Consider the following 24,863-nt stretch of genomic DNA (forward strand, 5'->3'; position numbering starts at 1 on the left):
ATTTGCAGTAGTTTTAATGAATATTATTAATAAATTTTTCGAAAATCCCGCCTGGTCTTTTCAATGGTTCCCGCGCTTTTCGTGCAGCTGCTTCGTTGTTGTGTGCATTCATCATCATCATCACGACCCATCTCGTCCCAACTGCTGGGGCACGGGTCTCCTTCACAGAGTAGATTATTTATACTGGTCTCCTTCTAATGAAGGAAGGGTTTTAGGCCTAGTCCTGAGGCCTAGTCCTAAAAACGGTACCTACCTACTTTCTGAAAAGAAAACACATTATCGCCATCTATCGGAGATTTTTGGATCTTTTTTTAATGAACTGTCAGAAAACCTCAAAAAAAATCAAATCGAACCGTGTTTTTTGGCTTGAAAGGACTTTATTTTTATCTGTTCATATCATTTCAGTACAGCTGACATTAAAATAAAAGTATAACAATTTTATTTTGATAGATTTAAAACTGATTTCTAATATTGGATAGCAACGATCAGTGAGTTCTGAACGCGTTCATTGCCTGTTTGACGTTTGAGTTAATGAACAGCTGGCAGACTGACACTGACAGTGAAGTTACAGTAGTCTCAAAATAAATAATGATATCATGAGTGTTGTGCTGTGCCTTCCTATTATAAAATTTAATTTATTCAAATGTAGATAAGGAATAAAGAACATACAAGTGCAGTGATCAAATCCCATTAAACCCAAAATGCAACAATCACCTTTTGAGAACATATTCAACATCATAGGTGGCCTATCAGAAGGAAACGAAAAGCCTATGAAACATGGATTTTATAATGCTTTTGCCCTTTTCATATTAACGATCTGCTGTGTGGCAGTTTATGTACTATTCCTGATATTAGAACCATTTTTCAAACCCTTATTTTGGGCTCTGCTTGTTGGGTCAATACTTCATCCATTTAAATATAAATTGTCTAAGAAACTAAAGTCATGGTTTGAGGGGCTGGACAGAAGCAACACATCTGTAGTATTTGGTTTGATGACAATTCCCGTGAATGTTATTAACTTTGCATCAGATACAGTTGGAGAACAGTTCAAGGAACATTATAAGGTAAAGTTGCAGATACATATATATTAAATTAAAATAATACCAGAACCACACCCTATTGCTAAGATTACCTAGCTAGATCTGGTAGAAGGTAAAATTTACTGTCATAAGCAGAGTAAAGTATCTAAAAGATGTAGATTAAGTTTATGCTATGAAAATTATGCCAGCAAAAAATAAAATAAATTAAAAAACAACTCTTTCTTCTTGTAATGTTTTTATAACACATTCCAAGCTCTTCCTTTTCCATCCAATCTTATTTATGTATCTTATAAGTTGAGTTATTTTTTCAGGCAGTACTGAGTCTTTTGTCAGCGATATTCGTAGCACCATGGCTGTACAATGCCGTGCCGCGGAGCTTCGCCTGCATGTTCTGGCAGTTCACGAGCTTCATTGGCTACTCCACCACCTTGCTCATCAACTTCAGCAGTTCCTATATTGTGAGTATTATAAAAGATTGAATGCATACTCGTAAATTTTGTGTAGGTAATTTTGTCAGTGATACAAGGCAACATTGACAAGGGTTAAGTAAGTTAAGTTTTTTTTTTTTTAACACTAACTGCTTGGAACCCATTGATGACATGGTCATGGTATCCTGGTAAGTCAGGGCTCTTTGAAGACCAAACAGCTAACAAAATCTCGAAGGTATAGTCATCCTATACATAGTCCATCTATAAAAGCATATTAACTAACAATCTAACTTTTATTTTGTTCCAGACATTAACAGTAGCTCTAGCATACTTTATAAGTGTGTCAACACTATGGACCCCCGACAGAGCTGGAGTCTTCAGGAAGACAGCTCTGCTGCTGTGGTTGGTGATCACCGGTTTCTTCGCTGGGCTCACCGGCTCCTTCCAAGTCTACATGTTTGTTCTCCTGCAAATTGTTGGTGTCACTGGCTTTGCTATAGAGGTCTTGGATGTGCATAAAACCCTGCTTATGAAAGGTTCGTTTAAATTTCATAATCAACATAACAATTTGCATTTCATTGAATCTACTTAATTAAGCTTAGTTATCTATAATTACCTACCATCTATCTCTACAACTATGAATAAACTTTTTTCAGATCCAGAGGCATCCATGCTGACAGCCTTCAACAACACACTCCTAAACATAGACTGCAAAGAGAAAGAGACAGAATCTCCCAGTGAAAAGTCCAGTGATCAGGATCAACAGAATAGCGTTGACCAAGACTCACCGTCTGAAAAAGATGTCTCTCCAGTGACCCCAGACACTATTCCCAAAAGGGGAAGTTGGACGGGAACCGACCCACCTCACAGTTCTCCGAGACACGCCAAAATGCTCTTCAAAACTCGCACAATGTCCACGCTTCCCCTATCGAATATTAAACACAAAACTCCTTACGAAAGTCGACTATTGGCCTCTTTCAGGCAAAGATCTTTGGATGAGAACTACATGAGAAATCACTTCGACACAGATGATGAAACTGCGCTATATTTCAAGCTGCTATTCTTTGGCTGCTTCTGTATGCTGGTCTGGAAACACATCTGGCTGCTGCCGGTTCTGCTGTTCTTCTTAGGAATTCACGTAATGAAGCGCTTGCTTGACTTCTTTGGCGTGTGGCTGTTTTGTGAGAATCAATATAATTGCATTATGGCTAAAGTGAAGGATTGGATTGAGGACAGGTGAGTTATTCTTCAATCTTATTTATGTTCTTATACATAATAGTTAGTTACTATTTTATTACACAGCAATAATATTTTTTGCTGTAATAGGCACCAAAGTTTCTATATAATATTGCAATAAAAATTGCACCAGTCGACTTGTACAAGGGTGTAAACCGATGTGCCAAGCCAAGCATAATTCTGCAAATTTTTCACATGATATGAACTTTTCAGTCTTAGAAGACTACTATTTTCATTATTTCCAGTGTAAACTGCGCTTAAAATTTCATATTAAACGATGAACAGTACAATAAAAGAGACCAATAAACCAATACAAAAGCATAGAGTAGCTTTAGTACCTACTCTATACGTATACATTTCCGCAGGAAGTCGGCCATCTTGCCGGCGCACGTGCGCGGCATGTCCAAGATGGCGGCGCTGTGCAACCGGCGCTTCACGGACGTGGCGTTCGACTGCGTGGACACCGTGTCCAGCTGCATCGTCATCGTCGGCCTCATCCTGTTCCTGGCCGTCGGGACTGTCTTCATTTGTATACAGGTATGTACAGGTTGTACGGTGGCCTGCGCCTAAAAGTATACAGGCGGAGTTTTTAAAATAGCGATGATGAAGGGACCAGCTACATCTGTTATAAATCCGGGGACGTGTTGTGTGTGATATGTGTAGCAGCTCATTATAACAGTACAATACGTATTCGTACCATGATTTTTGCCATCGTTAAGGTGGCAATTATAGCGTCCCGAATGCACTTTGTTAAAACTTCGCAGCTTCTTCAGACTGCAAAAAGTGTCTCGGTCGAAATGGTACTTTCAATCACCACCTACATAATCTATGCAGTACGCTGCAAGCATCGTCAGACCATAATAGTCCGCTGCTAGCTCTCGATTACCTGTATACTGTACCTGGTCTATTTATTTATATAAATATGTGTTAAAAGACTACACGTTTTCTTATGATATTATTATTACACAGATATACTCAGAAGCGATAGTGGTGGTGCAGATGAGCGGCTCGCTGCTCAACAGTACCTTCGTCCAGAACAGCGAGCTGCATCAGTACCTGCCCGACGGCTGGGAGGACAAGCTCGACTCGCTCATTGATAACGCTTACACGTATGGAAGAGAGGGCATTTCTAAAGGCGTAAGTTATTCAAACGTGATACAATATTTAATGAAATAAAATTACTACTAAGGGCCAAAAGGTCTTTCTGAACTGACCAAATAATCTTTATATATCATATTTTGAATTTTCTGAAATAACTCGTTCTAACTATTTATTTATTTATTTAATCTGGAACACCAGCAGCTTATACAACTAACATGTTAAAAAATGTATATACTGCTAGTGTAACTACCTATGTATTTAACCTATTTTCTTAACATTTGTGTTTTTGTATGCTCTAATTTTGGATACCGCCGTACTTTAGATAGACAGCTATGTAAGTCTTATGTAAAAATAAATTACTTATTTGTAAAAGTTGATCTACATGCTCATTATCGTAATTAGCACCTCGCTATTCATTACCTATTCTCGATTAGAACTACATGCACTATCAATTTGTTCTAATTAACGTCACCTTAACCTTTTGCCTACAGTCTTCGCGATATCGCGCCAGACACAATAGACTTTCACGGGTAATTTCCTGCAATGATGCGATAAAGATACTCGTAATTCATTCTCGAATAATGTGATAGACAATTCCTTCTTATCTTAGATACATAATAACTTTTACCCTTTCACTATCTTTCCTAAGGCTCTGATAACTCATCTTTGTCGTTACATACTAATAATTATTCTCAACACTTACGGTCAGTGTAGTATAACTGTAAAACCACACTTACAGAATACCCTTTACCTCAAAAACCCCCCTAACTGAACCCAACCCAACAGGTGAAAAGCATGCTGAAAGAAGGTGACCCCGACAAGATAGCGCGAGTAGAACAGCAAGTGCTGGAGGTGTGGGACCGCGTGTACCAGAGCTGGGTGTCGGGGCACTTCGCGGCCGCCGGCGCGGGCCCGCAGGTCGACAGCGGCGCCGTCAGCGACTCCTGGGACGAGTTCGTCAGCCACGTGTCTCTTACACCTGGTGAGTTTATTACTGCTGTCTGAAATGCAACTGGTTTTCTAGCAGTATAGGTAAGACATATCGGTGTGCAACCATCCAAGGATGCTTTAAAATAGTGACCCCAACAAGATGGCGCGCGTAGAAGCAAATACTGGAAGTGTGGGCTGATCATTATTTTGACATTTAAAACCCCATCTTCAAAGCCCTGATATCTATATTTCCCTCCCAGGTTTACTAGACTTCAGCGGCCTAATCTCGTGGGTCCAGAACAACGTGGGCACCCTGACAGCCATCGCGGGCAGCGTGTGGGCGCCGCTCGCGAGCAACGTGTCGCTGCTGGCGGGGTCTGTGGGCGCCTTCACCTCGCTGCTGCTGTGCGGCGGCGGGGCTATCATCAACTTCCTTATTAACTTGGTGAGTGGGGAACGTTTGTTTTGGTCTTTTCTTCTGACTTTTTTTGTCATGATGTGTTTTATGATAGGTTCTGCTAAAGGTTATTATTGCTCAAAAAATAACCAAACCTAGACGCTATATCAAATCTATAAGTAACCCTAAATGTTCTACTAACCGATCTTATAACTCCTGTAAATAAAGATCATCATCACGACCCATTACGTCCCCACTGCTGGGGCACGGGTCTCCTTCCAATGAAGGAAGGGTTTAAAATAAAGATACATGATACAAATAGCAGCCGTTACATAAGCGAGAGTTGAAAGGAGTTTTAAAAGACCTACGATTACAACGACATACAGCAAGATGCCATAAGTCCGTCGGCAATTTTAAAATTACTTATGTCTTTATTCATCGACGTTACAATTTACCACCTAGTTATAAATATAGTCACTGGACTCATAAACCTTCACTCCCCAGGTGGTATTCTTCACGACGCTATTCTACCTGCTGGCGTCCAGCAACGCGCTGTACAAGCCGGTGGAGGTGATCACGCAGGCGCAGCCCAACTTCGGCCCGCGGCTCGGCATCGCGCTCTCCGTCGCTATCAACCAGGTAAGTGACAGGAGATAGTGCTATTTGGACGATTTACTCGAATTAGAAAGTGGAAGATTTTGTCGAATTAAAATGGTATATCGTCAAGATATACAGAGAATAAGAACGGTGCTAAAGTTTTACCTTGAGGAACACCTGCTCTTTTAGGACTGATAGCTCATCGGATTGAAAATTTAACATGCACCACTTCTTCTACTACCTACCTACTTCTAACGATACCTACTTCATATCACAAATGTATAAGTGGTTAAATCAATGTTGTAAGTTAGCTCAATCTTTTATCTCGGTATCATAACCTCCACTACAAATCTACCACCCGTAAGAATATAATAAATACGCATTTTTGCTCTTTGTTCGTCCTACTTTTTCTTTCTAAATAGGTAATATTAATTTGTATTTTTTATTAGGTGTTCCGTGCTTCTTTCAAAATGGCGCTATTCTATGGCCTATGGACGTGGCTGGTCCACAACATATTCGGTGCCAAAGTCGTCTACCTCCCATCAGGTGAGTCTAATTATCCTTTTGATTCCTTCTACAAGTTGTCAATGATAACTATTGTATGTGCCATATGTATGAATCTAAACTGTTACTTGATACTAGTTCGCTAGTGCTAACTACTGCAGCTTCTTTCATTCCCATCGCCTTTCATGATTTGAAGAATAATTTATATCTTTATAACTTGAGATGATAATAATGGGAACACCCAAATATTCCGAAAAACTTTTTTCCGAATTTGATAACACCGAATATGTAATTTACGAAATATTGCAATACCGATTTTTTAAAATATCGAATTATAAAAATTACGATAATTATAATTTCGAATATTATAATCACGAATATTGTTATTACGATTGTTAAATATACGAACGTTAAAAAATACGAATACTTTAATATACGAAAAATAAAATACCTATTTATTAAAATCACGAAAAATTAAAATCCCGATCGGAAATATGATAATTCGTGATTTTGACAAAAATTCATCATATAATATGCCATTTATTTCCAAACTAAAGTGACTTAATTATTAATTTTATATAGTTTTACATTTTATAATTTAACATTCTATATCAAAATTTTATCAATTATCTTAAATTCACTATGATGCATTATTAATTATTAACTTTACTAAATTGATTACACATTTCTATAACTAAGTATACATTATTTATTAATTTAACCAATTAATATCAGTACTTACTCTATTTTTATTACATTATTAGTTTAAATTAAGATAATTTCATTATTAATTTTACTAAATTGATTACATTTGACAAAAATACATAAACGTCTTTAAAACTTCAGAACCAAAACCAAAAGATAGGTGCGACGACGAGCAAAGCGAGGAGGAGCGTGTTAGGTGCACATAGATATCGAAAAACAAAGCGGAGCGCAGCGAAGCGGAGCGGAGCGTTTCAAATATAGAGTAAAATTTTTGTTATACAGTTAAATATTTGTAGTATTTGTTGCTAAGTTACAGAACAAAGCCAATATAATATAAATATAATATAATACAATTGGTCGGATTTTTACGGTGGTTAACCTTAAAAAGTTTAGGACCCAAACCTAAAGATAGGTGCGACGACGAGCAAAGCGAGGAGGAGCGTGTTAGGTGCACATAGATATCGAAAAACAAAGCGGAGCGCAGCGAAGCGGAGCGGAGCGTTTCAAATATAGAGTAAAATTTTTGTTATACAGTAAAATATTTGTTGTATTTGTTGTTAAGTTACAGAACAAAGCCAATATAATATAAATATAATATAATACAATTGCTCGGATTTTTACGGTGGTTAACCTTAAAAAGCTTAGGACCCAAACCTAAAGATAGGTGCGACGACGAGCAAAGCGAGGAGGAGCGTGTTAGGTGCACATAGATATCGAAAAACAAAGCGGAGCGCAGCGAAGCGGAGCGGAGCGTTTCATATAATACAGCTTAAAAAATATTGTTTGTATACGGATTATGCTGTTAATAAACATACTCGTACAATTCCTAATATATGACTATTTCTTGTTCACTAAAAACATTCGGGAATTTGTATTTTCGGAATATTAAAAATTCGGAATTCGTAATTTTAACAATTCGATATAATAAAAAATCGTACTTTTGAAACATCGAAATTATAATATTCGGAAATATGACTTTCGTCATTTTAATTAATCTGTGGTATGAAATTTCGTTTATTATACTATTCGTGATTTTCGCTATTCGGAAACTTAAAATTCGGGATTGTGAATTATTCGGAACTATGAAATTCGTAATTATGAAAATCGTTATTTTCATATTCGTAAAAAAGTAATTCGAAATTCTGTAGTGTACCCGATAATAATATACCTACCTATACCCTCCGTGGCTATGGCTATAAACACCTATACCACAATATCACCTGCAGCCAGACGCGCTATCTATACTGCTCCCACTCGTGATTCACACCGACAATGTCACTTCCAATCGGTGTCACATGCGCCAGACATGTTGCCTGTTCGCAGAATACAGGCATTCATTAAAAATATTACGATAGGCGTTTATGGTATAGGCAAAATGTAGATCAAACTACGATATCCATGAACTTTCTCACGTAATCTAAGTGCTTCCTTAATGTAATCCAAAATATCACATCACATTTAATTTGGTGGTATAGGTATAACAGATAATGCAATTACATAATGTTCAGACGAAATCACATAGTTAATTAACTCAAGTAATATTTTTAGTTATAATAAGTCATCGAACTTCGCTGTTACAATTAATTAGGTATACTTTTGGAGATAATTTTGTTATTGCAGATACCGCAGCGTTGTTTTTCGATTGGCGTTTAATATTTATCGCGAGATGATGCGCATGCGACGCGAGTTTTTTTCAACATAAATATATCTCCGCTCCGACGGATTAAACGCCACCGTGCTAGCAATAAAAAAATGATATTTACAAGTGATAATGTTTTATAGAAATATATTAGTTTGTGTTTTTGTGCTGGTGAGGTTTTCTACGGGACTGAGAATAGACTTTACAAGCTGTCAAAGTGTGGAATGGACTTGTTTACGCAATGAGCCCAGTGATATTGTGTACACCTGTGCAGCCGCTGTCGATGTAAGTACCACACGTTAATTGTATAAACAATAAACAGTTTATGGTTATCAATATGCAACACCTAAAAATAGGTAGAGAGCACCTGGTAGAGATTTTAACATAAACATAAAACCTTACACTTGAGATTTATGTTTATAAAAAAAACATTATCGTTAACCAGAACTTGCAATAATTATTAATATACAGTGGTGTATTCGCATTTTCTAAAACTATGATATCTTTTCAGGAGCACATCATCCACATAAAGGATTTCTACACAGACGACATAACCAGCGTCACGGTGCAAAACTGCAAACACCTTAAAGTAGTAGTGGACTGTCCCATCCTGCAGAGGACTTCCCGCCTTCAACGCTTTTCCATAAAGAACTGCCAGAAGCTAGAGTTCGTCACCTTATCCAGTTCTTCCCTCGTACAGACACCGCCAGAAGTGATCATAGACAATGTAGGACAGATAGCAGCATTCCCTCAGGGGCTGTTCAAGTCTCCGAGCAACACCTCTGAAAGGAAGTGCATGGGAGCGCCGCATGTGAGACAAGTACTCGTCAGGAACGCCAAGATAAGCGTTGTAAACACGGGCGCTATTTATAACGTTACCGGCGCGCGGTTGATTGACTTCACTAATGTTACTATTGACGAGGTTCAGAGTCAAGCTATAGAGGCTATACTCGGTGAAGGCATCTATAGATTCACTATGAACAACTGCAGAATTGATAAGCTGATGAGCAAAAGTATCACTGTGGACGCTAAGCTGGTCACTATATCGGCTAACAGATTTGGAGATCTCAAAACGAACGCCGTCAACATAACTTCTGACTTCCTGCATATAACTGAAAATGTTTTCGGTGATATTGAGTCTAACGGCCTATTGATAAAATCTGCCAATTCCGACATCACAAACAATTACATCCGGACGTTGAAAACAAGTGCGCTCTCCAATGTTAAATGTGGTATCAACAAAGCCAGCAGAAGACATTTCAACTTCATGAGAAATACCATAGAGAACGTTGAACCCAACTCTCTTATTTTCGACTTCGCCAGTTGTAAAACTGCTAGAACAGTGATCTTGTTCAGGGAAAACAGAATCGACTGTAGATGCACAAACATTGCTTTCTTAAACTCCGGAGAATCGCCTTCAGAGCTGACCTCTTTGGTAATGAACCTACAGAGCAACAACACTTGTCTACACGCGCCATGCCTGCTACCCGTGGAAGTTGTCAAGATACTAAAGGAGAGCGCGATGTGCCAACTCAACCTGGACCCTCAGGTCATGTGTCTCCTGTACTACGATAAAAACGGCACCACCAATAAAGAAACTTCAACAAGCGAGGACGTAACGGAAGCAACAGCTACTTTCTACCTCATAAAGCAGGCTAATTCTCCTCGAGACGCCCCCAGTGCCGCCATGACGGCCGTAGACAAGGACAGACTGCTGAAAGACAGCCATGCGAGCATCAGCAATCGAACGACGGTCAGGATCATATTCGATTCTTCCAAAGACTTTGAGGAAACTCTGCGAAGTACCAACTCGAAGAAGCCCTGTCAGAAAACTCCTGAGAAAGGGGATGCACCGAAAGATCGCTGTGTCGGAGGCCAGTGCAGAAACTCCGTGGCTTACGACAAGCAGAAGGCGTTAGATTTCTATAAATATGTCTACGCGCAATTGAGGCCACCAAAAACTGAATCGCCGTTAAAGACTTGAGGCGCATGATGATGATTCATTGAAAAATTATGTTTTAATAAAATGTATTTTTAATTAAAAGCTTATTTTATTGTTTACTGCATAAGGATATCAACTCGAGTCGTGGCACAAATTTCATTACTTATTCGTAAACATCATTCCGAGCTATGTATAATATACTACACGTATGACGGTATAGAAGTATCTTTATCACAGCTTCCTGTATTTTAATTTTGAAAACCTTTTAACGACTTGAAATAAAATTAGAACGCAAGAATGTAGGTACAGTCCGTTTCTCAGCCTATACCGGCAGGTGTAAACGTCTGGTTGCAGTTCTAGCCCAAATTACTATCATAAGTGACGTCATCGCTACGATTCATATCTACTAACACCATCACCTTCTCCGCCATCAGTTCTAGCGGCAGTGCTAGGCGCGGCGCCGTTTCTGGGCCCGTACCTGGCGGGTCTACCAGCAGGCGTGGACGTGTGGCTGCAGGGCCGGCCCGTGGCAGCCCTGCTGCTGGTCGTGTCGCAGGCCGCGCCCATCGCCTTCCTCGACGCAGCCGTCTATAAGGAGATTAAAGAGTGAGTACTTTCATTCTTGACTATCTTAAGTAAAAATAGACTTTACAGCTGCGTCTAGTTAGCCTGCCAGATGTGATCGGATCCATCTGATGGTTTCATTTAGGAGTGGAGACCACGAAATAAACTGACTGGCTTATTCTGACTACTGAAATAGGTGTCTCGATCGACCGAGGAAACCAGCGAATCTTTTTACTTTTCCAAATGTTACTATTGATTGAAATAAATATACAACTACCTTGAGTTTGCTTTTAATAATTCATCGTCTAAATTTAGCGCACTGATAACATTGAAATAGAAAATAAATGTGACTGCAGGGTTCAAAGGCGAATCGACATTTGGATAAAAAATATTTCACTCCTTATCTTACATTGGTTAGAATTGGAACTTCGTGATACACATACACAGTCTGAATCGGTTAAACGGGTCAGTGGAGTGAATCGTGTTCACCCACTAAGTGTACTCAAAGTTGAGAGTTGATACATAATTTTGATAACCTTAATGTAATTCCCCTTCATAATATTTCCAAGCCCATGAAATAGGACGTATCTTGAAGTATCATCCATTCCACCGCTTATGATCATGTTGTCACCTTCCAGTGGCGGTCACCCATACGTGACCGGGCTGGCTATAGCCGGCGGTATATTCTACCTGGGCCCGGAGGGGGCGATCCTGGGCCCGCTGCTGCTGTGCTGCCTCATGGTAGTGCTCAACCTGTCCTCGGCCTTCCTTCGAGACACGCCCTCGGAAGAAAGAGCTGCGTTGCACTCTCGTGTCAGGTAAAATATATTGTTGTTTTCAGAATAGGACTCTTTTTGTCGTCGATTTACTGATTTACTTAATTACTTATTGATTTTTAAAAGTCTATTGCACTGTGTATATTTTATTTACCGTTTTTCTGTTATTATTGTCAAAGAATCTCAGTAAAGTTAATGTTTGTGTTTTTAAACTACTAAGATGAATCATTAACACTTAAGTCTATGTAATGTTTCATTCTAGGTCATATTATCTCAAGGATTATTTAAAATAGTAAAAGCTAACAGGCTAAAAACAAACGCTTTTGATGCTTTGTTAAATGTACTCAAATTCATAAGCTACGTATGTAAGTTTAAGCCAATAGGCATTTCTGTTTTATGGTGTTCTCATGCATTTTTTTGTAAATAAATTATACCTCTAAGATGTGTTTTTGACAATAAACTGTGGTTTTTGTACTTAGGTCTTTATTTGGATGTTCATAAAGGTGTGACTTTACCAAAGAACCTATGAAAAGTTAGCGTGTTTTTTATAACTGATTTCATAAGTTTTTGCTCGTTTTTTTTGCCGAATTCCCCATTTGTAATTGCTACTAGATTTTCAAATCCTTTTTACAAACCATGCACTCAAAAAGTACCATTTACAAAGGTATTTTGTTATGAAATTATCATGTAGTTTGTGGCGCGGGTTGTGGTGGTGAGTACTTGCATTATAAACGCTGCATGTCTACTCTGTCCTTAACATTCTGCATGCGGAGTCCAAGTTTTTACATCGTTCGAGTAATGAGTAAACGCGAAGTTGTATGGTGCGAGAGAGTCGCCACCTAGCGGTGACATGCACTGCACTAGATACGCGCCATATAAATTTGCGTCCATTTTCACTGCTCGATTGATTAATAAAAACCTACACTTGGCACTCTGGTGTTTATTATAATACTGTTATTTGCATTTTGCTATTCTATGTATATGCTTAGGTAAACGTACTTAATCTATAAGCTTGCCCCATATTTATTTATTGAAGTAAAGCATGACAATTAACTCTTATTTTATGTACGAAAGGCTATGTTTAGCTGAAGTATGAAACAGTGCTAACTTTTATTGCATCTCGCTTAGGCTCCCTGTCCACCAGAGCAATGCGGTGATCGAGACTATAATTGTCCAATGAAATTAGATAAAAACTCCGATCATGTACCTAATGTAATTGGACAATTTTTGGCACGCACACCGCTCCGCTAGCCCGCTACGCTCTGGTGGATAGGTAGGCTTACACTCTTAGTATGTGTAAAGTTTCAACTACAAGTAAACTTGTGTTATTTATATATTATCTTATTCTAATTATTACATTATTATTTTCAGGCTCGGTGCTTATCTGTGATCGGAATGCATGGACTAACATTTAGTGACGAAGATATACAAGTGTATTTGTGTACGTATGTACCTGTTATTTAAACCAAACTAACACTGAAACGGGTCGTCTGATACTCGTGAAGATTACAAAATCACTCGTTTCGCGTGTGCCTTTAGAATCAACCCCAAAAAGGCGTATAAATCGAATGTTATTATTATACTTACAGAATGTTGCAAAAGTGGATACTAAACCGAAAGGGGGTGACTCATGGATTCGGAACAGCTTATGTTCTACGACTTTAAAAGTTGATGGGAACGACCCCCTGAGTCACCCCCTTTCGGTTTAGTATACCACTTTTGGAACACTCTGTAGATTCATTTGAATTTCTATTCTATTCATAAAAAACCTGAACTTACTTAGTTCATTGAAAATGAGCTAAATAATAAAAATAAGTATCAAGCATGCTGCTTTTAATCACTCGGCCTCAGCGAAAGGTGAAAGTATACTAATTTTACATATTTTTATGTTAATATATTTTATATATTAGTATATGTATTAGAAATAAAGACTCATTGATTGTATGACCAACATAATAGCTTGCTTGTGTGTCTGACTACTCTGGGATAACAACCGTAAGCACATTATATTATATAAGTATTTTAATTATCTAAAATTACAATGAAATTACATGTTTAATCTCTAACTAATGCCAAAGTAAACTGTATTTTCTTAGATATAATGTTTGTTATATTAATTTATTTGAACCATAGTTAGAAGTTAGAATACAATAATTAAGAAGTTAAAAACAAGCACCAATGTTAAGTTTTTATATAAACTGTTGTTACTCTTGATTTCAAAAAGTACTTCACAAAACAAGCATTAAAAATGCAATCTGTTTTATTAGTATCTTTATGTGATGTTGAAGTGCATAAGTAGTAGGTATAATACCTAGATAAGCAAGACATTAATAAAATCCGGTTAAGTACATAATAAAATAAATTCTTACCTAATGGACAACATTTCAAAAAACTAAAGCTGCTATAAATCGAAAACCATTTCGAGATTTAGCTCTAAAGGACACAAAAAAAATGTTTTTGTATTTTTTGGATGTATCATTTTCGAGAAAATCATAAAATAGTAAAAAAGTGCTGATGACGTCATGCATCAGGTGCGATGCATTTTGATGATCAAAGCCTATAGATTTAAAAACAAAGTAACTGTCACTTTCATTTTTGATTGAATTTGACGTTTTATCGTGACGTTGTTGTTTATTTGGGTCATTTTCATTAATTCTGTTCTGACACTTTCTGACTATTTTTATATTTATTATTAACAGATGACCTCTATATAATATGTCCCAGAGCATGCCACCGCCTACACAGCTGAAACAATGCTTCTGCTTATTTTTTTAACATGATAAGTACCTACTTTCCATCACCAGAAATATCAATGTCATTTGAAAATGACCCATTTGTTGGTTGGCATGTAAACAAAGTTTAAATGTCACTTGTCAGTGTCATTTATGTTTTTTTTCGAGACTCAGGCAATAGACAAAAATAAAAATTGAGCCTAATATGTGACTTCACTTCCGGTTTTAAAATAATAAACTTTAAAGTTAAAAATAACATGCAAAAATTAATGTATATACAAAATAAAAAAATACGGGTCCACTAATTTTCTATAATCTTTCCGAATAGCTAATAAAAATATAGGGTAAAGAAAATGAAATGTTGTCCATTATACCTATATGTACACTTGTCCAAAATTAATAATGCACATGCAGATCTTCACACCCGAATCATTAAATCGTAAGAGCCTTAAAAAAACACTTGCATTTTGCACCTTGTTCGAAAGAAATAGGAGTCAATATCATGTGTCACATAATCGAAAACAACCGATCTGTCAAAGATTTCTATGCGCATTATCAATTTTGGAGCACTGTATGTATTTAATGTTTTGGTTCTTTTTTTACATTTACAAACACATGAGAATGCATATACTATTAATTAGGCTTTATAATGAACTTAACATAACAGTTTTACTATGAGTCCCTAATATCAATCGGTTTTAAATCTGTGTTCTTTTGTGATATTTTGAAATGGTGCTTTTTGAGTGAGACTTTTTAACATTGTGTGCTAGATTATTTTAAGACCATACGTCTGGTAGGTATATATAATGTTTTTTTTATAATACACACGCTATAACTAATCAAAGGTTCTTAACTGTTTATAAATTACTTAAAGAAAGTCACAGATATAGTAAATTCGTAACTTCTTACTGGATATATTATAACGCGCGTGAATAAAAAACCGTAGGTATAATATGAAAATTACGGCTAATAAATAAGTGTGAGGGAGTGAGAAAATAATGGGTCTCAAAAATAATGTCTCATACTATAAGTACTTAAAACAAATTTAATAATTACTTACTCTTTTTGAAGGACTAAAAGTTATATATCTCAAAAATGAATTAAAACACTGTTCTTGAGATCTACGGATTAATAGCTATAATAAATTAATTTGAAAAATATTAAATGGGTATGTTTAGAGCAATATAGAATTTTCATATTTTTTCTTTATCCGCACGCGTTATAATAATATGTTTTATACCTATAAGTATGCTGTACTGCTTAGCTATATTAAACACCATTGTAAGTATTCTAAAATCAAAACGTATGTAAAATTTTGGTCTATACACATTTTACGAAATAGTTAAAAGATAAGTTCCATAAAATATACATAATTTATGTATAAGCAAATATGAAAATCTGTGAGTATAGAAGTTATCTTAACTTTGAGTATTGCAAAAAAACGACGAACATCTCTCAAACAGGAGAGATATAATTAAGTATGCAAAACACTACTTACTATATTAAAAACACTCCTTTATCAGTTCATGCCCAAACGTCCAAAAATGTATTTCAATCGCTAACACATTTTAAGGTATGGCTGACGCATATTGTCCTGCCAATTTTATAGTTGCAGGGAGCAAATTTTAATAATTAAACATTATTGAGTCATTATGAGTTAAGTGAGCTGTACTTATATTTTAACCAAGTGCCAACCAGTGATGTCGCTTTGAATCTAATCTTAGCCGCTATTATTGGCCTCTATGTATGTTTTAGTGAGGTATTTTTCACTGATTGCTAATTTGTATAATACCTAAATAGTACGCTATCATGAATGGAAATATAATTGTTTTTTACTGAAAGACACTATTTTATTTATAGTACCCTTCGACATGCCTCCCTTTCTCTCCTGGGATGATCCTACTCCGCCCGGGTTATTTGCAGTATAACTGTTAAATTAGTGTTACCGAAAATTCTATAGTTTTTCCATCAATTGTTTTAATAAATTCCTTATTTACTGCAATGCATATTGGTAAACAGCAATCCTACTGGTGTTGCATTAGTGGTATACTAATATACTATAAGCCCACTATACTGTATTTCTAACACCCTTTATATATTATTAGCTCAGAATAATAAAGGGATCGCGGGTGTTTAATTCAAAAAACAATTCACGGTGGTGTCGCCGCTGGGCCCGTCGCAGCCCTCCTCTGATGCTGAAGGCCGGTGTGACTCGGAATTAGATATTATTTTTCGTGCAAAAGACATTAGAGATGTCATAAAGGGCATGAAAAGAGGGAAATCCCCGGGTCACGACGGGCTTAGTATTGAGCACTTCATATACGCGGGTCCACACCTGCCCAGGGTGCTGGCCATGTTGTACACGCTCTGCCTTGGCCACTCTTATCTGCCAGTGGACCTTATGAAAACGGTGGTAGTCCCTATCGTTAAAAATAAAACTGGTCTTGTGTCCGACACGAATAACTACCGCCCGATATCGTTGGCTACAATAACAGCTAAAGTGTTTGACAGTCTGCTAAATACACAACTTAACAAGTACGTGAAAATCCATGATAATCAATTTGGTTTCAGGCCGGGATTATCCACGGAAAGTGCTATATTGTGTTTGAAGCAGACTGTTAGCTACTACACTGATAGAAAGACTGCCGTGTACGCGTGCTTCCTGGATTTATCAAAAGCGTTTGATTTAGTCAGTTATGATATCCTATGGGAAAAGCTGCGTAAAGAGAAAGTACCTACCGCACTAATTTCTGTCTTCCAATATTGGTACGGAAAGCAGTCAAATGTGGTGAAGTGGATGAACACTTTTTCGAGACCGTACAGGATGGAGTGCGGGGTGAGGCAAGGGGGGCTCAGTTCGCCCTCCTTGTTTAACCTTTACATAAACGCCCGTATTGAGGAGCTCAGTGGGTGTCGTGTCGGTTGTCACATCGACGGGGTTTGCGTCAACAATATTAGTTACGCGGACGACATGGCTCTGCTGAGTGCCTCGCCGGGCGGCCTCGCACATCTCCTGGGTATCTGCGAGAAATACGCAGCTTCCCATGGGCTGTTATATAATACGACGAAGAGCGAATGCATGGTCTTCGGGGCTGGTTGTGGCTATGCGAATAATATACCACCTTTTAAACTGAATGGTTCCGTCTTGAAACGAGTCCAGCAGTTTAAATACCTCGGTCACATAATCACATCTGGCCTGGGGGACGATGCCGATATTGAAAGGGAGCGGCGTGCGCTGGCAGTCCGAGCCAACATGATCGCGCGGCGGTTCGCGCGTTGCACCCGCCAGGTGAAGATCACGCTGTTCAGGGCGTACTGCACTTCCCTGTACACGTGCGCGCTGTGGGCGAGCTACACGCAGCGCCGGTACAGCGCGCTGCGGGTGCAGTACAACGACGCGCTGCGGGCGCTGCTGGGGCGGCCCCGCTGGTGCAGCGCGTCCGGCATGTTCGCGGAGGCGCGGGTGGACTGCTTCCACGCCACCATGCGCAAGAGAGCCTCCTCGTTGTTGTGCCGAGTGCGCGGCAGCACCAACACCGTCCTGAGCATGATCGCGAGTAGGCTGGACTTCCTGTACATGCGACACTGTTCCAGCCTGCACGCTCCAATGATAAGAATTGAATGATGCTCTGACGTGATTGTGATATTTTACTTAATTTATTTTTAATTTTATAATGTATGATTTTGGTATTTTATATTTTTGTATTTTTAATTATGATATTTTTAATGAAATTTTATTTTAATGTTAATTTAATGTAAATGTAATGTAATTATTTATGATTTTATTGCATGTGTTTTTTTTTTTTAATGATTTTTTGTAATTAATTATGGACCTTGTTGTTTGAAATAAAATGATTATTATTATATTATTATTATAATAAAGACCAGGCACAGGCAGTATGGGAATATGCCCTTAGCTTTTTCCGTTAAAAGCAAATAAATATACAAAAAAACACAGACTCATCACTTGGACTGCACCATGACTGCACAGACTCACACAGAGTAGGTACCATAGAGAAAAAATAAACAATTCAAAAAAATATGATCAATAATAAAAATAGTATCTATCGCTGCATATAAATAAATACAAATGATGAATGAAGACCCAATAACGCCTACAACCGAGGAAGGCTCCGAGTTCTCTGAGCCGCGCGCGCACCGGCGGGAGAAGATACTGCTGTACGAGGAGCTCAGGTTCGTCGAGAGAAACGAACACGAGATCAACTCCACGTGGAAGAGTGAGTATATACCTCGCATGTACCTTATAGTTAGGTATATCATAGGCCGGTTCTATATAAGGACCTTACCTTCATAATATTACTATCGTAATCACATCCAACGGTTGCTAAAGCTGGTCTGATAGATAGCGGATAGCATCATCATCACCTAACCTACGAATAGGCACAGTAGAGGTTATAGGTACTGTTGATTTTATTATACTTATGGGTTCTTCGATTTGGATCCTTCACAGATTACATTTTATACAATCTCACTAAAGGAGAGCCAGGGTATACACAAAGAGCGGACTCGGCTAAACGCGATTCCTTCCAGTCAACCCTGCCCGTAGGTTGAGAAACATAAACGTCCATATTCCAGGTTCCAACGACCTTAGGCGGGTAGCCGGTAGTGGCTAGATGAGGAAGGCCCATGACCGAATGTTATGGCGCTTCTTGGGAGAGGCCTATGCCCAGTAGTGCATGATTATTGGCTGAGGATGGCCGGCTTGCGTCACTCTGAACGCAAGTCCAATGAAACAAAACACAGAATAATTCATATTTTAGTAAGTAGGGTAGGTACCTAGGCGTAAAGCGATTCCATCCAGTCAACCCTGCCTGTACTGCCTCTGAACCAGAGGCTACTTATAAACGTCCTCATTCCAGGCGCCCACTTACTCCTGTTCTTCCTAGCCTTCGTGTTCGGCTCGTTCTGCACGTTCTGCTTCCACATGCTCATGTACATGTTCGACGAGAAGTGCGTGCTGTTCCCCAAGCTGCTGTCGCTGTCGGCGCAGAGGCACAGCAAGATCTTCGAGTACCTGCCGCTGGAGCAGGAGCTGGCTAATAGTTAGTGGAACTGGTTTCAACCTTTTTCGTAGTCTTGATATCGCGGTAAAAAACAATAGATTTGTATTGTGTATTAAATAAAGCCAAGGAACTGTTCTGGAACAATGCTTTGGATTAGGGAGTTTAGGTAAGTAAATGATTTAGATGAGAGAGCTAGTTTTAGTTACTACCATGATCTGCGTAACTACCAATCCTAAAACCCCTAATTAAGTAAAATGGGTTTTTTGGACATCAATGTTCAATATTGGTCCAAAACGCTTACTACATTATTGCGGTTAAGTACTCATTGGATATAATAATATTTAAGTATGATATAAACCAAACGGATTCCTCTGCCCTGCTCTTTTGTTTCCTTTAACTTCTTGATAGCAGATTGATTACTAACGAAAACCGTCGTGTATTGCGTAACTTAAAAAAATATGCTTCCTCCCTTCCCACAATCTACGTTATTCCTCCCTGGCCCCAGCGCTGCCGGTAGACTTCCTGAGCACGCAGTGGGTGGAGAAGAACGTGTGCTACCTGCCCACGTTCGTGCCGCTGGTGTCCGGCATCTTCGGCCTCGTGTGGATCACCATGCTGCTCATGTGCAACGCCGGCAGCCGCACGCAGACTGGGTCAGTTATTAACTGAAGGGCTAGCACGGGGCGCACTTAAAGTAAAACTTGGAGGCTGCTACGCGGTCTGATTGAGCGCGATAGAAAACTGTTCTAACGTCTTAATTATTGCGCCCCGTGCTACTAGCCCTATGGAGACAGAATAATTATTTGAATGACTTGGGTACCTAACTACCTATACTACTACACACGCTGATGTAACACTGATCACCTGATAACCGGAAAGTATAAATACTGCCGTTTATGCATAGATCGTGAAGCGTTGCTATAATTGGTATAAGGTTCCTACCTCCCACCGATCTGAAGATATTAGGTAGGTATACTTATAGGTACTTACAAGATTATTATACCAAATTAACGATTTGGATGAGCTCTACATTACGACTAAAATATAAACACCTAAAAAAGGTAGCTGCAACTAAATCCTGTAAGTGTAGAAGCATACTTCACTACGTCTCTCGGTATGCTTCCACACTAAGGGAGCCTAAGGCGTGAGTGTTTCAATAATGAACCTCTAGTCTGCAGAGTCCGTGGCGCATCCTGCTGCCGGTGTTCATATTCTCCGTTGCGATGGGCGCGCTGTGCGTGTACGCGTCCGTGCTGACGCAGGCCGGCCTCGCCGAGTTCTGCAACAAGCTCGCCGAGGCCACCAACAGCCAGACGTGAGTTCATACTATACCTACCGTGATTTATCCAAATAATTTGTTAGCTACCTTCGTAGCAAGACCAGTTGAGATATTTTGGGACAGACGTAAGTTGCTGCTTCTCCCTCGTATCAAACACTCCTGTGTACGTAGGTTTCTAAATTTCTCTATGCTATTAATAATAATAATAAAAATTATTGCCCATTATATCCTTGCACAGATCGAGTCATGCAATTAATATAAATACTAGGTATATCTTCGTATTAGCGCTACACACAAGACCCCAACTAGTTCTTAACAAAGCGCTCACGACCTCCTCAACACATAATCTCCTAACAGATGCTCGTACGCCATCAACGTGGTGACCCTCCTCTACGAGCGTCGCATCAGCGGCGTGTACCAGGCGACGCGGCTGACGGTCCTCTCCGCCTGGACGCACACGGCGTGCTGGCTGCTGTCCGCGGCGCTGGTGCTGGCCCGGGTCGCGCTGGCCGTCGACTTTCAGCTGGTGAGGGTGCAGGCCGTGCTGGACGGGGATCTGGATGTTATGCTGGTAAGTTTGGGTTTTGGGCTGTGGTTTAGTGGGGTTTTAGGGTGAGGTTAGCAAGAGGATTCAAGTGGGGGTATTCTATAATGTGTTAATATTTTATATAGGTATTTCGATCAATTATAGATACTAGCTTTATGAAAGCTAATCCTATATTTTCTATCACCCAAAGCAACGAAACGAGAAACAAATTCGAAGTGTCTACCCAGAGTTAGCGATCGGCAAAGAGAAAAGAGACAAGGGTGTTCAGAAAGATGGCGCGGCCCTAAACTACCCTCAGGGGCCGGGAGTGGCCTACTACCCCGGCACGGTGTTCCCGGCTGATGCCGTCACTCCTCCAGGCACGGTGCCACATGAACACGTCACAATTAAACTACCGGACGACGCAAGTGGAAAAGAAACCATAGACCTCGAGAAAGTACAAATAGATGACGAAGTCTACTACATTGTTCCCTTACCCAAGACGCAATCTGTTAATGAAAGCGCAGATTACGATGATTGGGTAGACTCGTCCAGAGAAGCGGCGCTGAAGAAGCAGCCCAAGCAGCACCGGTTCATCGTGAGGTTCCTCTACGACTTCGTCGACGACCTCATCGAGTTCGAGCTCGAGAAGTCTGCCGAGAATGTAACAGAAGACATCAACTTGCTAACGCCACCGAAGAAATCCTTTGCGAAATAAAACAACGATGTCATAATTTGACGGTTACATTAAAAACATTTACAATTAGCCACGCCTTTGTTCTCAAAAACTTGTAATATTGCATCGAAATCTGTAGCCCGAAAAGAAATTTAAGTAATTGGCCAATATAAACAATTTCAACAATTGCACAGGAGTCACGGTCGCCGTGTTTGTCATCTTACAAAAGCGAATTCTCGGGTTATTGCGTAAACATCCGACCTTGCCGATCTTGTTTTGAGTGGCTTCGGCCGCACCAGGCGCACGTCAGCCCGTATGCGGGCCACCACTTGAACACTCACATGCCCAACACCATCATCAGAACAATTGAGGAGGTTGGTATACCTAGTAAATATGACGTGCATTTTTTTAGTGTTCGATTCTAAAGCAGGTCAATGTATGTAGGTACTTACCCAAAATTAGATAAATATTCAATTTGAAATTCATAAACCTTTATGATGTTAAGCCCCTGTTTCACAATGTCTGGTTAGTCGCTACCTGACGGATAAAATACATGCTGTCACTGTCTAAAAAATAATAACAGAGAGTGACAGCATGTATTTTATCCGTCAGGTAGCCACTAACCAGACATTGTGAAACAGACCCTAATTCTAATTTATTTTTGGTTAGATCAGCAGTAATCATTTGTGTCGAACACTGATAGTATTTCACGCATTATTTGTAATCAAAATTATTATATCGACACGCACCACATTCTTCTTCTCGAACTCGATGATGGCAGAAACCATTGATGAATCAAAACCAAATTACATCACTAATGTGTACCTTTGGAGTTTCGGAAATTATCGAACTGACCCACTATGACACATCAAATTTCCACATCGATGATAGTGGTCTATAGGTACCTAACTCTATTTCTAAATACATGATAGGTTAATGACATCACCAAGTCGCGTTAAAGTACTGTTAGTACATATATCGTTAGGTTAAATTTAATTTTATATGTGTAAAATAACGCATAAATTGACCTTCACCGATTTGCGATCGGCAGCCTGACCTATCATTTGCTGATTCAAAACACACACCTACTACTAGGTAGCTGTTGTGAAAGTTACACTCCCTCACCTTGATTGTCTTGCGAATTCTTTAAACTTATGTTTCACAAGCAAACAATTGCATATAACTAAAAAAAAACAAATTAAAACGCATAGGCCATATTTGTAGAAAAATATCTTATTGAGTAAACATAATCTTTAACATAATCTTTAACTTGACACGTAGTGACTCATTTCCAGAGTGCAACCGCAACATGGCCACCGCCACTAAAGTCTCCGACACCCTCATGGTGAGCGAGCTGCTCGCCTTCGTGCAGAGCAAGCTGGACACGATGGACGTGGTCAGCCTCGAGCAGATCTGCGTCACCAGCTTCAAGGAGGCTGAGTTTGCCGCCGCCAAGAAGCTGCTCGCCGACACCGCCACCACCGCCGTGCGCCTCGTGCCGCGCCGCGGCGACGGATGTGGCAAGAAGGATCTTCAGGATATCATCCGGGTCTTTCAGGAAACGGATCCGGATAATATCCCTACGTTCGTGGCTCGTGACCTTTACAAGCTGCCGCCGGTGACATTCGATCATGTGGATGTAACCCGGCTGCTAAAGGACATCATCTTGTTAAAGGCCGAAATAGCTGAAATTAGAGGCAAGTTGGAAGCCTCAGAACGTGCCAGCGCGATGCAACGTGAGTCTCCGTCGCCGCGTAATGCTGACTCTGCGATCACCGCGTCGCCGCCTGCGCGTCAAGTGCAAGCGCAGCGGGATCGAGTTACTGCAACTGACACCGATTCGCGGCAGGCAAATGACCCGCCGCCTGCGACCTACGCCGAGCGAACACGTGACGCCGCGTGCCCGCTGCGAGCCGCCGCCACCGCGCCGCCGCGCCCCTCTGCTGCACCCTCCACCACCAGGAGCCAGCAGGAGTTTGCATACGCGCCCCCCCGCCCTCGCCCCCGCCCCCGCCGCCGCCGTCGAGCCGCGCCGCTTGCTGCACCCCAGGTGACGCTAGCGGCTGCCGGAGCTCCGGCGGTGCCCCCCCGCGCCCCGCGCAACGCGGTCGTCGACAAGGATGGCTTCATCTTGGTGGAGAAGAGGAGCCCCCGTCGCCGCAACCGCAACAAGCGCGGCACCGCCCCGGCCGCCTGCTCGCTGAAGGCCGCCACGCCCACGGTCGACATCTACGTCTCCCGCGTCCACGCGAATATGGCGCATGATAACATCGTGCGCTATATTAAGGAGAGGAGTGTCGGCCGCACCGAACAGCCAGTCCAGGTGCTGGCGATCGAGAGGCTGCAATCCGCCAAGCAGACGGACTTCAAGTCGTTCCGTATTCGGATTCCCGCGGCCCAGCAGAAGGTTCTGTTGGATAAAAACTTCTGGCCTGCGGGGATAGTGTTCCGCCGATACAGGGAGGCCAAACAGACTATTAAACCCCCTGATACTCGTAATAGTGCTAGAGTTTAGTTAGTTTTAGTTTTTATAAGTTTCTAGAGTATATATTAATATTGTTTGATTTATTTTAAAATGTATTTGTGTATTTTATGCTATGGGCCATTGATGCCTGAAATAAATGGATATTATTATTATTATTATTAACTAATTAATATATCGGTTAATTATTTAACAGCACCCAGCCATAAGCTAAGGTTCTTTGGTATCTGCGATCGAAACCTATCGAACTTTGTACATTATTCTATTCTTGAGACTTACATTAGC

General features: G+C 40.1%; 4 protein-coding genes across 4 annotated transcripts; all 4 read left to right on the forward strand.

Moving 5' to 3' along the window:
• The first annotated feature begins 532 nt into the window (after window positions 1-532).
• On the forward strand, window positions 533-13,428 carry LOC105398666 (transmembrane protein 245). The gene is made up of 13 exons (XM_048630280.1): window positions 533-1,064; window positions 1,352-1,498; window positions 1,776-2,004; window positions 2,125-2,704; window positions 3,070-3,241; window positions 3,674-3,841; window positions 4,592-4,787; window positions 4,996-5,180; window positions 5,637-5,771; window positions 6,179-6,275; window positions 10,954-11,125; window positions 11,722-11,901; window positions 13,231-13,428. The coding sequence occupies exons 1-13, from the start codon at window positions 702-704 to the stop codon at window positions 13,247-13,249; spliced, it is 2,643 nt and encodes an 880-aa protein (XP_048486237.1). The 5' UTR covers window positions 533-701; the 3' UTR covers window positions 13,250-13,428.
• LOC105398663 lies at window positions 8,500-10,564 on the forward strand. The gene is made up of 2 exons (XM_011570823.3): window positions 8,500-8,862; window positions 9,089-10,564. Exons 1-2 carry the CDS (start codon window positions 8,710-8,712, stop codon window positions 10,559-10,561), a joined length of 1,626 nt encoding a protein of 541 aa, XP_011569125.3. The 5' UTR covers window positions 8,500-8,709; the 3' UTR covers window positions 10,562-10,564.
• Window positions 13,429-18,659: 5,231 nt separating the features above from the next.
• Window positions 18,660-22,186, forward strand: LOC105398662. Its single transcript, XM_011570822.3, has 6 exons — window positions 18,660-18,829; window positions 19,472-19,654; window positions 20,121-20,268; window positions 20,787-20,930; window positions 21,252-21,465; window positions 21,632-22,186. Exons 1-6 carry the CDS (start codon window positions 18,682-18,684, stop codon window positions 22,136-22,138), a joined length of 1,344 nt encoding a protein of 447 aa, XP_011569124.3. The 5' UTR covers window positions 18,660-18,681; the 3' UTR covers window positions 22,139-22,186.
• Window positions 22,187-22,614: 428 nt separating this feature from the next.
• LOC125490602 lies at window positions 22,615-24,611 on the forward strand. Its single transcript, XM_048630389.1, has 2 exons — window positions 22,615-22,621; window positions 23,392-24,611. Exons 1-2 carry the CDS (start codon window positions 22,615-22,617, stop codon window positions 24,609-24,611), a joined length of 1,227 nt encoding a protein of 408 aa, XP_048486346.1.
• The last annotated feature ends 252 nt before the right edge of the window (window positions 24,612-24,863 follow it).

Source organism: Plutella xylostella, chromosome 25 (genome assembly GCF_932276165.1).
Source record: "Plutella xylostella chromosome 25, ilPluXylo3.1, whole genome shotgun sequence".
NCBI lineage: Eukaryota > Metazoa > Arthropoda > Insecta > Lepidoptera > Plutellidae > Plutella > Plutella xylostella.

What these genes read in the sequence shown, in the direction of transcription:
- LOC105398662 (XM_011570822.3), top strand. Translation starts at nt 18,682, where the DNA reads ATGATGAATGAAGACCCAATAACGCCTACAACCGAGGAAGGCTCCGAG. An exon ending in GGAGCAGGAGCTGGCTAATA is followed by an intron (nt 19,655 to 20,120) that starts GTTAGTGGAACT and finishes CCCTGGCCCCAG; the next exon opens with CGCTGCCGGTAGACTTCCTG. An exon ending in GAGGCCACCAACAGCCAGAC is followed by an intron (nt 20,931 to 21,251) that starts GTGAGTTCATAC and finishes ATCTCCTAACAG; the next exon opens with ATGCTCGTACGCCATCAACG.
- LOC105398666 (XM_048630280.1), top strand. Translation starts at nt 702, where the DNA reads ATGCAACAATCACCTTTTGAGAACATATTCAACATCATAGGTGGCCTA. An exon ending in AGTTCAAGGAACATTATAAG is followed by an intron (nt 1,065 to 1,351) that starts GTAAAGTTGCAG and finishes TTATTTTTTCAG; the next exon opens with GCAGTACTGAGTCTTTTGTC. An exon ending in GAGAGGGCATTTCTAAAGGC is followed by an intron (nt 3,842 to 4,591) that starts GTAAGTTATTCA and finishes CCAACCCAACAG; the next exon opens with GTGAAAAGCATGCTGAAAGA.
- LOC105398663 (XM_011570823.3), top strand. Translation starts at nt 8,710, where the DNA reads ATGTTTTATAGAAATATATTAGTTTGTGTTTTTGTGCTGGTGAGGTTT. An exon ending in CCTGTGCAGCCGCTGTCGAT is followed by an intron (nt 8,863 to 9,088) that starts GTAAGTACCACA and finishes ATATCTTTTCAG; the next exon opens with GAGCACATCATCCACATAAA.